Below are 11419 nucleotides of genomic sequence, written 5' to 3'. Positions count from 1 at the left end.
GGGAGTCTGCTTCTCCCTCTCCCACTCCCCCTGCTTGTGTTCCCTCTCTCGCTGTGTCTCTCTCTGCCAAATAAATAAATAAAATCTTAAAAAAAAAAAAGAACTTATTAGAGGGGAGAGGTACTGGAAAACATCACAAACATATTTTTTGGAGAAAGGGTCAACTGGAGAAGCATATCTCACAGGGATTAAGGCCTAGTTTTAGAATCATAGCAACACCTGATTGGATTTAGGTAATCAGCTTCTAGCCTCTCTGTCTACTAAAAGCAAAAAATAAGTACCTCTGGAAAAAGATAACATCAATAAAAGTAACCAGTCATATAAGAAAACAAGTTTTGACAGACAACCAAAAGGGAAAAACAGACAATAGAAAGAAATCCACAGAAGATCCAGATTTTTTTAAATAATAAGACATACACTCTGAACTATTACTAATATATTCATGGACTTAAAAATCAAGATGAATAAACTTGGCACGAAAACCCCTGAAAACTATGCAAGATAATCACATGGATATTCCAGACCTGAATAATATCCAATAAAAAAAGAAAAGACTGAGTGGATAAGTAAACAGCACATTAGTCACAGCTGAAGACACAATAATGATCTGGAATATAGGGCAGTAGAAAATGCACAAACTAAACCACAAAGACAAAAAAAAATGGAGAATATAGTAAAGAGCATAAGAAATATAAGGAACCCAGTGAAAATGTTTAACATACATGTTATTGGAAATGGAAGAGAGAAGAAATTGAGAAGATACATTTGAAGAGATATGGCCAAGAATGCCCCCAAAATGATAAAAATCATTAAGCCATAGAAACAGGATATGCTTCAAATCCCAAGCATGACAAATACAAAGTAAAGCATATTTAATCACACAAAATAAAACTTGAAGATAAAAGGCAAAGTCTTAATAGCAGCTAAAAACAAAAAAAGCATACTACTTTTCTAAAAAAGCAACAATTAAATTGATGCTGACTTCTCAACAGAACAGTAAAAGCCAGAATAACAACTAACCTAGAATTCTCTAACCAGGGGAAATATGCTTTGAAAATGAAGACAAATGGGATCATAAAGGATTGCATTTCAGAGTAAAAACCAAAGATACTGATGTTAGAATTTCAGTGTTGGGTAGCCCCAAAGTACATTTTCTTCCTTTCTGTTAAAAACTTAGAACCAATGTCATGATAATACAAATTCAACAGAGACAAATGCTGATTTTGTCACCGGAATGGTTACAGAAATTAAAATTCATTTCTTACCATGCTTTGAAATCCTATTACCATGAAATACTCAATACTGTGAGAACCAAAAAAATGAAAGAATCATTTGTTTACATCGTAAGAGAAACACGTTAAGTAAATTATTTTATAAATAAAATCTGTTGGATGGTATAAAAATGACGGCACAATAAAAGTATTTTCAAAAAATAAGCACTGAGAGAAGTCATCACAAGACCCATAATAAAGGAAACCTAAAGGGTAGGATTTTGGGGGTCAAAAGAAAATGATCTCAAAGAGAGGCATAGAGATGCAGCAAAAAATGAAGAGAACCAGAAAGGATAAAAATATGTGTAATTATAAATAAACACTGACTTCTCAAAACAATAATAGTAAAGTCTTCTGGAGTCTTAAATACATGTAGAATTAAAATTCATGACAACAAAATGTAAAAGTTGAGAAGGAGGGGTGTAAATGGAGCTAAAATCTTCTAAGATTCTAGCATTACAGTGAGTGATGTGATAAAGGCAAAAATGTATATTATACTTTAATAGTTCGAGGATGCCTATTTTAATCTCTAGGATAATTACTAAAAGAACATATAACTGATAAAATAATAAAGGGAAATGGAATAATAAATTACTCTGAAAGAAAAAAGAAAGAAGTGGGTCTAGAATAAATAAGTGGGTCTAGAAAAAAATGCTAAGATGAGAGAGCCAAATCAAAATATACATCAGTAATTATATTAAATGTGAATATAAAATAATACCCCAATGAGATGACAAATTTTTTCAGAGTGGAAAACACAAAATTCAGTTATATGCTAGTCACAAGAACCACACTTTAAATATAAGGTCACAGAAAAGTTGAAATGGAAAAATAGAAAAGATATACCGCGCCAACATGAAAGAAAGGTGATGTGTCTATACTAACATCAAAATAGACTTTAAGGAAAGAAGCCTTACCAAAAATAAAAAGGGGCATTTCATAAAAATAAAAGTTAATGTGCTAAGAAAATATAACAATTGTAAATATGTGTGTACCTAATAACCTAGCCTCAAAGCATATAAAGCAAAAACTGACAGAACTGGAAAGAGAAATAGATCTGTAAGCATATCCTCTCAGTAACTGATAGAACAGTCATAAAAATCGACAAAGATATAGAAGATTTGAACACAGTTAAAAACTTAACCTAATTCATATATAGAGAGAACATGGCATCAAACAACTGAAGAATGCCAATTATTTTTGAGTGAACATGGAACATTTATCAAAATTTAATATATGCAGGGCCATAAGCAAGTCTTAACAAATTGAAATAATTGAAATGATACAAAGTATACAAATCATATTCTTTGTGCAGACATAGATTATAGTGGAATTGAGCTAAAAATCAATAACAAAAAGGTAATTGGAAAATCTCCACATATTTGGAAATTAAGTAACCATAGCCAGTGGGCCAAAGAAGAAATTACACTGAATATCAGAAAATAGTTTAATTGAAGGATAGTTAAAATGTGACATCAAAACATGTGAGATCCAAGTAAGTGTATTTATAGGGAGACTGATAGTCTTCAGTATATATATTAGAAAAGAATAATGATTAAAACCAATGACTGGGACCTCTAGAATGGCCAAGTAAGGGATCAGGTTGGGTTTGGAGCCCCACAAAAATCCCCATCTCCAAAGAATCATTACTTTTTGACTTGTGGGGCAGTTCACTGAAAAGCTCCGTCCAAAGGACTTGTCTTTATTTGACCTAAGTCAATGCTACTTCTGTGCAAATAGCCCTATCCTCAGGGCATTTGTCAAAAAAAATAGTGGCAACTTTTTTTAGTATCTCAGTTTCCTGAGGCAGTGTTACCAGTTGGAGCATATAAGAAGCTGAGTAATAACCTAAAAGGAAAAACTGGGGAATAACATGGAGACTATGAAAAATTCTAACATACTTATGGGAATCTAGAAGGTCACACATATGTGACTGTGTACATGCCCAGGAAAGACCTAAGGAGGTCATAATTCTTCACCTCTGACTGGCCTTGAGGTCTTGCACAAGCAAGGAAGTAAGTGAAGGCTAAGGCAGAATTGTAAACTGCCTGCATGAGCACTGACAGATCAATTGAGATCATCCAGTCTAAGCAATAGAAAGAAAATGAATGAAGAAAATGCACAGAGCCTCAGAGACCTGTGGGACATCATCAAGCTCCCAACTTACATATAAAAGGAGTCCTAGAAGAAGAATAAAGAAAGCGGAAGAAAGAATATTTGAAGAGATCATGACCAAAAACTTCTCAAATTTTGGGGAAAAACTGCATCAAATCTGCATCTCCAAGAAGCTCAACAAATTGCAGGTAGTATAAACTCAAAGAGATCGACACCCAGGCACATCGAAGTCCAACTGTCAAAAGCCAAAAGACAGCAGCTCCAGGGCAGCAAGAGAAATGATTCATCACCTACAAACCCCCAACTGCAATGGGATTTTCCAGAAGCCTGCTCCTGGACACAATCCAGGTAGAATGTGAGGTAACAATCATTTGCGAGTCATCAACAGCCACCCTATTGGTGAAGTCAAAGATGGAAGACGGGCAAGTGTTTCCCTCTCCATTCCTTAAAGTCTCTAACCCGTCCTGGCCCTCCCTACCCTGTGAGTCAGGCCCGAGAGGGGCAGAGAGGTCATTGCAAACAGCCTTAGGGGGTCTGTGATGTGACAATGATTGCCAGCCTTCTGAGGGCTACAGTACCTGCCCAGTTGGGAAACAGCTAAGCAGTAAGTAACTGTTGGCTTTAGATTGGATAGCATCGGTTCAAAGCATAGAGTTATATGTAATGTTTTCCTTAAAACTAAGTTCCTGTCCTGAAGTACAATATTGAAGATTAGGCGTGTTTCTTTGATTCATGTTTTTATATCTCTGTAGGTACACATTTACAGTTTTATCTTATGCTTTATATCTAAATACACATTTGATACTGTACTTAATTTATCTCTTCCTCAAAGATAATTTAAATGATCACGAGAAAAACTTGCAAATGAATTTTTCTCTAACATACTAACCTGGAGACTCCCCTTCGTTCAGCTGCCATTTACTTAACATGTATTATGTACCTGTCGTTGTGTTGGATGCCGGGCATAGAGATGTGAGACAAAGTGTTCCTAGTGGGACAAGAGGAGCGTACTCTCAGTCTTAACTTGGTGGAGACTGGGGTGTCAGGAGAGGCTGCTAGAGGAGGTAACCACGTCCTGAAGGGTTAGCTAGGTGAAGTGAAGTGAGGTTAGGCAAGGCCATCCAGGGAGAGAGAACAGTATGGCGGGGAACTGAGGAAACCTTGGCACGTTTGAGGGATTGCGCGTGGCCAGAGCCTAGGCATCAGGGAGGGTGGCTGAGAGATAAGGCAAAAATGGTTTTCTGTTTATTGAGCACTTGCTATGGGCCAGGTACTGGGCTAAGCACTCGACATACCCAATTTATTTCCTGTAAGAGCCCCATGAGGTGGGTACTGCCTTCTGTGGATAAAGCACATTCCATCGGGAAAAGGGGTCCACAAACAGATGGAGAAAGAGCGGCCCGGGAGGTGGGACTGGAGCAGGATGGCCTGGTGTTATAGAAGCCAAGGAGAAAGAGATTCAAAAAGGACTAGAGTCAAATGCTGCCCAGAGGTCAGTGAGGACGAAGGACTGAACAACCAGCAAGTCACTCTTGATCTTAATGAATACAGTTTCGGTGGAGTGAGGAGGCAAAAGACAGATTGCTGGAGGATGAGGCATACGTGCAATTCAGAAGTGGTGGATAGCGGTTGGTGGCTGCTCTCTGAGAAGACTCTTCAAGGAGGAGAGGACTAGCAAATGGGCTCAGGGAGTTAGCGGATTCTGTGGTCAGGCACTTGGGTGGTGGTTTGAAGATGAGAGGGACTGGATTGTGTTTGTGTGCCCAGAGGCCAGAATGAGCAGAGGGAGAGAGAGAGAGACGGGGAAGGCCCAGGAGTGAGGGATCCCTGAGGAAATAAGGTCCCCACTGGGTTGTGAGGAGAAGGGGGAAGGGTCCAGCTTTGCCCAGGAGCCCAGAGGAGGGTGTTAACCCGGACGTGGGTGCCAAGAGGGGAGCTGGAAGCTGAGGAAGTTTCAGCCCATGGGCCTCTGTTTCTCCACACGTAGGAACCCAGATCCTCTGGCAACAAGGGGCAGTCCCCAAATACTTATAATACAATACAAGGAGAAGTTTCTTGTCATAAGCACATTTCTACTGCTGTTGCCAAGCAGGCAGTGAGACTCAGGGGGAAAAGCAGCTAGAGTGAACACTTGGTGCTCACAGATCTACGATTTGTAGTTTTGTCCTATTCTCGAGTGACTCCGTGGACTGAGCCAGCCCCCCAGAACTGACTTCTCCACCCAGCTTTATGGGGCTCTCTCCTCATGAATGCCCCCACTGTTTGTTTGTGGAGCTCAGCCCTCAGAGGAAGGCCCGCCAAGAGCAACAAGGGGTGCTAGAGCGTCAGAATGTGTGTGGCCGCGGCAAGAGCCAGAGAAGAGCTTGGAGGAAACTGGACAGAGGGAAATGCGGAATTAGGCAACAGTTGGCATCTCTGGCCAAAAGGACAAAGGAATTTATTAATCTGATTCCGTGAGTGCTCTGTTAGTGAGAACATTTCCCAAGGAGTAAGAAATAAAGCTTTAGTGTAATTTGGAAGGTGGTTCCTTCTGGTGTTGGGATAGGTCCAGGAAACATTTCAGAAGAAAGTCAGAAGCCTGCACAAAAGTGGTTTTTGTTGTTCGTTGGTTGGTTTTTGTTTTGTTTTGTTTTGTCGCAAATGGGGACAGGTCTCACATACGAAAGTAGACTTTTGTGAGTCTTTTTTTGTTGTTTGTTGAAAAATATAGTTATTTTCTTCAGTGGTAACATTCCATCTTCTTTGATATGCTCCTTAGTGTGGGTATCGGCATATTTTCCTCCAGCAGTAGGATTGTATGAGGAGAAAAGAGATTCATTTAAAATTAGTGACCAAGTTGCTAAATGTTATCATTAAGTTGTTATCAGTAGGTCCAGGGCTTGATACAAATGCTGTCTCTCTCTTACACACACACACACACACACACACACACACACACACATCTTCCTAGTGAAAATATCAGCCCGATGGTATTTACAAGCAGTATTGCTTGACCACGTAATGCACTTCTAGCACTTACTAGCAGAATCTTGACTCACCTACTTAATTGTTTGAACAGGTTTTTAACTTACTCAAGCCTGAGTTGTATAATGAGGTTAATCAAGGTGCCTATCTCACATTATGGTTAAAAGGATTAAACAGGTAATGCTGGTGAAATGCCCAGCATAAAAGGGTTGAATAAATGAGCGGGTAGTTGATGTTGTTCCTGACATTATAATTAAAAAGCTGATTGTTGTTGACTGCTATCCTGGACTCTAGTTGACCCTGAGGCTTTGCTCATAGAGTTTCCGAATCCAGTTCAACAAACGCTTATTGAGGGCCTGCTTTGTGTTCTCATAGAGGAAAGAAATAAATGTAGGCACTTGAAGAAGGAGGCACTTTCTCCCACCTCGAGATATCAACAGCTACATAAATAAGACAAATAACCATAATACAACATAGAAAATCAAAATTCCAAAATTCAATGAAATTCAGTTCAAGTCAACCAACATTTTTATCAATTACCTCTTATACCCCCAGCTTCATATTAGATACTGGGTTATAGGGACGGCGACAAGGCACGCCCACGCCTAATTTCAACCAAGTGCGACAAGTCAATCAGGGGAGTGGGGAGACACAGTGGCATCGAGGAGGTGGTGACTGACTTCATCTGGAGGGTCCAAGTAGCTTGTTTGTTTGTTTGTTTTTAAGATTTATTTATTTATTTGAGAGAGAGAGAGAGAGAAAGCATGGGGGGGTGGGGCAGCGAGAGAGGGAGAATCTCAAGCAGACTCCCTGCTGAGCACAGAGCCTGATGCAGGGCTCAGTCTCACGACCCTGAGATCACAACCTGAGCTAAAACCAAGAGTTGGAGAGATGCTTAACCGACTGCACCACCCAGGCGCCCCTGGAGGGTCCAAGTAGCTTTCAGAGGGGACAGCTGTGGACAGGAATTCCAGCCCACAGTGGGAGAAAAAAAAAATCCGTACAGAGGATAGCAGCACGTTCCTTGGCTTGGAGGCAAGAAACTGAGGGTCTCGTCCAGAGAACTGGATATAGCCTATTTTTACTAAAACTTAGCTTTGGAGACAGTGGGAACCTTATGAGGGTGTTTGGATTTGGCTGTGGGGTCTTCCGAGCTTTGTGAGCAGGTGTGATGTGATGTGTTTTAGAAACACCCCTGGGGCTACAGTAGGGGCGGATGGGAGGGTGAGCTCAATCCCAGAGGGACTGGTGGAGACGGTCACAGGGGTCCTGGCCTAAGCCAGCTGCGGTCAATGAGATGAAGCAGGGGGCATGGTTTCAAGAAGTGTTAACTGGGAGGGTTGATGATGGATTCAAAGTCTGGTGAGGAAGAGGAGGGAGTCGGGGGTAAGCTCCAGGTTTCTGGCTTGTGTGGCTGGGTGGATACGTTGGCGCCCCCGGCTGCCCACAGTGGAGCCACCGTCTATCTCTTCACCATGAGCGTGCGCGCACACATACCCCGGCTGCTCCCAAGTCAGAACATGGAAAAAAGGGAAAGCCCAGAAATCTCCCAAAGGGATTCATGTTGCTCCATCGCGCGTTGCTTGGCGAGGCCCGCTGAGTGAAGCCGACCCCGGCAGCTGCTTCCGGAAGGCTCAAAATGGAAATCAATGTCCTCACCAGGTGCATGCCCCCCTTGTTCTGCCCATTCTGCAATGTCCAGACCTTCTCATCCCTCGACCCACCTTTGTAGTTAACTGGAATGTCTGTGGATAGTTCTGAAAGTTCTGGTATCTGATACCTGAGATGTATGGCGATGTTTTCCTTTCTCTCTCTCTCTCTCTGTTCTGTTCTTTTCCTTTCTTCTTTCTTTCTTTCTCTTCCTTCCTTCCCTTCTCCCTAACTTATATTTTGTTGTGAAATATAATACATTTACTGGAGTACATAAAATATATACATACAGCTTAGCACATTTTCATAATGAACACACATGCAACCAGCTTCCAAGTAAAGAAATAGAAGACTGCTAGCCCCTCAGAAGCCCCCCTCACCTCCCCACCTCATCCTCCCCCCTACAAGTAACCACTATCTCGAATTATGGGACTCACTTCCTTGCTGTGCCTTTTTGCGTTATCACCTATGTATATTTCCATAAACAATAGCGTTTAGTTTTGCCTGTTTGGGAATTTATTTTTTGAAATTCTTTGATCCTGCTTCTTTCTTTCAACATTATGTTTATAAGATTCACCCACATTATTGCACGTAGCTATGCTATCCATTGCATGAATATACTACCATTTTTAAATTCCATTCTATTGTGATTGTCATTGGGTTGTTTGCAGTGTTGAGCTTTCCTGAACAAAGCTCCTCAGACATTCTTGTATGTGTATCCTGGTCACGATTCATAAGTTTCCTCAGGGTACCTATCTGGAAGCGGAGCTGCTGGGTCATAAAATGTCTTCCCTATTGTTCAGTATTACTCCATATTGTCAGAGCTCCTCTTTTCCATATCCTTGCCAACATTTGGCATTGTCTCTCACCTTATTGTTTGAGCCTCTGTTCCCCCGCCAAAGACTCTTCTACTAAAATAGTCCCCTCTATGTCAGTGGGTCTCACCCTCTGTTTTCTGGGGGACCTGTAACAACACATTCACATACGTGGCACCCTGCTGTGAGCATGACCATGAGAATGTTCTGAGCAATCCCCAAGTGAGAATGTCAAAACTTTAAATGAATTCTGGTTGGTTTAACAAAAGTAAATCATTTGGGGGTTACAGTACTTTATTATTTAAAAGCAAAAAATCCTGTGACACACACCTTAAGTGACCATGACATACTCGTGTGTTCTGATACCCTAGTTGAGAACCCCTGTCCTTGTTGGCTGAGATTCTGTGATTTTAGCAGCCTTGAGCTTGAATATACCAACCACCTCTTCAGCCCAAAGCCATGGCCCCTCAGAGTGTTTGTCTACCAAACCTCAACTCTCACAAACACAGCCGATGGGACAAAGAGAGAAACGGTTAAATTTTTCTAAATCAAATGATACAGACCCAAGGGCTTGTTCTCTGGCATGTGATACTCATGAACATGTTTCTTGTGCTGCCCCCACAGGGTTCGACCAGCTGACCTGGACTTGGCCAACAGCCCTGTTCTCCATCATGGCCACCCCACCATTCTGGCCGACTAAGAAGATGTTTCCCTTCAAGGTGAGCAAATGGATGGAGCTTGCTTGCTTCCGGTCAATGGTGGGCTCCTCACCCAACATTCGCCAGAAGAAACTAATCCATAAGCTGCAGGAAGAAAAGGCTTTTCGGGAAGAGATGAAAATTTTTCGTGAGAAAATAGAAAATTTCAGGGAAGAGATGTGGAATTTCCGAGGCAAGATCTGTGCTTTCCGGGGTCAGATCTTAGGTTTTTGGGAAGAGGAGAGACCCTTCTGGGAAGAGGAGAAAACCTTCTGGGAAGAGGAAAAAACCTTCTGGGAAATGGAAAAATCTTTCCGAGAAGAAGAGAAAACCTTTTGGAAAAAGTACCGTACCTTTTGGAAGGAGGATAAGGCCTTTTGGAAAGAGGACAATGCCTTATGGGAAAGAGATCGGAACTTTCTTCAGGAGGACAAGGCCCTGTGGGAGGAAGAGAAAGCCCTGTCGGAAGAGGAAAGAGCTCTTCTTGAGGAGGAGAAGGCCCTGTGGGAGGATAAAAAGTCCCTCTGGGAAGAAGAGACTGCCCTCTGGGAGGAGGAGAAAGCATTCTGGGTAGAAGGTGGTGGCCATATTGCTGAGGAGCAGAGACCTGAAGACAGGCACTATAACGTCGATGGAGGGCCACAGTCACCAGCCTTCTGCCGAGGCAGAGCTTGAGCGTAGGAGATGAAGGGCCATGGGGTCCAGACTCTGCTGGATTGGGATTCAAGTCCAGGGTGACCCCATGTGCAGGAGAAAATATGCACTTATTGGTCTCCTTGCTTCAAAAGATCTAATAAAGTCCTGAGGAGACGTTTGGAAAAACAACTTCTTCAATAAGGCCAGCTTCATTTTTTCCAGTTTTTGTGATTCTCCAAGGCCGTATTCCCACCCTCCAGGCTGTACTGCCATCTGCACACAGCTTGATTCTGGGCACTTCACCATGAGCCCTGCATGTGTGTGTGTGTTCGTGAACAGCGACCCATGGCACTCTTTGAAGGTCAGAATGGGAGAGAAGAGAAGCTAGAGACAGACAGGGACAGAGAGCAGCTGAGCCACCTACACCTCTGTCATGCTGTGGGACGATCATTTCTTTTCCACTCTGAATAGTCTTAGAGACCTGGAGTGGGCTAACAGCTTTTCAGAGAAGGCCACAGTGCTCTTAAACAACTCACTTGTGCTGCTTCCTCCCCTGCAGGCACACCATTCAGAACACACAGGGGGAATCCCCTAGTGGCGCTGGCTCCCACCAAACTTCTCAACTGCCCCCCTCTCTGTGGCGGGAGGAAGGGGCATGGCATAAGGCCAAAGCTTTAAAGCTCCACCCACAAAAGCACTGCCCTTCCCTGATGATGAAGTCATGTGCACTATGTAGGACAATCTCCCTGCCCTGTGTGTTCCCATTCACACAGGTGCCCCTGCATTATCAATTTCTTTCTTTCTTTTTTTTTTAAGATTTTATTTATTTGACAGAGAGAGACACAGCGAGAGAGGGAACACAAGCAGGGGGAGTGGGAGAGGGAGAAGCAGGCTTCCCGCGGAGCAGGGAGCCCGATGCGGGGCTCGATCCCAGGACCCTGGAATCATGACCCGAGCCGAAGGCAGATATTTAACGACTGAGCCACCCAGGCGCCCCTGCATTATTAATTTCTTTAAGTTTCTCTCCTTTCATTCTGTTAAAATTAAAATGCCCCAAGGCAGTAATACATTAAATGAATGTACACTAATGTGGTCAGCAGCTTACATGCCCAACTTCTCTTCTGGAACTAGGTGGTCTACATGGGCATTGGTATGGAAATGACTGGAGAATGGACAGTAAGACATGTCGAGGCAAACTTCTACTTTCCACTTTCTGAGGCCTGGCCCTCATTGTTATTAATGCATGTACTTGCCTTGCCTTTGTACATCC

At 42.6% G+C, this 11419-nt stretch overlaps 1 protein-coding gene across 1 annotated transcript; it reads left to right on the top strand.

The window, feature by feature from the left end:
* Positions 1-9454: 9454 nt before the first annotated feature.
* Positions 9455-10552, top strand: CCDC70 (coiled-coil domain containing 70). The gene has a single exon (XM_006752164.3). It carries the CDS (start codon positions 9487-9489, stop codon positions 10186-10188), a length of 702 nt encoding a protein of 233 aa, XP_006752227.1. The 5' UTR covers positions 9455-9486; the 3' UTR covers positions 10189-10552.
* Positions 10553-11419: the final 867 nt, after the last annotated feature.

Source organism: Leptonychotes weddellii, chromosome 3, assembly GCF_054177405.1.
Source record: "Leptonychotes weddellii isolate Sample4059 chromosome 3, ASM5417740v2, whole genome shotgun sequence".
In the NCBI taxonomy this organism is placed as follows: domain Eukaryota; kingdom Metazoa; phylum Chordata; class Mammalia; order Carnivora; family Phocidae; genus Leptonychotes; species Leptonychotes weddellii.
Note: the sequence above shows the minus strand (reverse complement) of the source record. Positions and strands in the feature narration are given on the sequence as shown.

Coding starts and splice junctions, on each gene's coding strand:
- CCDC70 (XM_006752164.3), top strand. CDS start 9,487: ATGGCCACCCCACCATTCTGGCCGACTAAGAAGATGTTTCCCTTCAAG.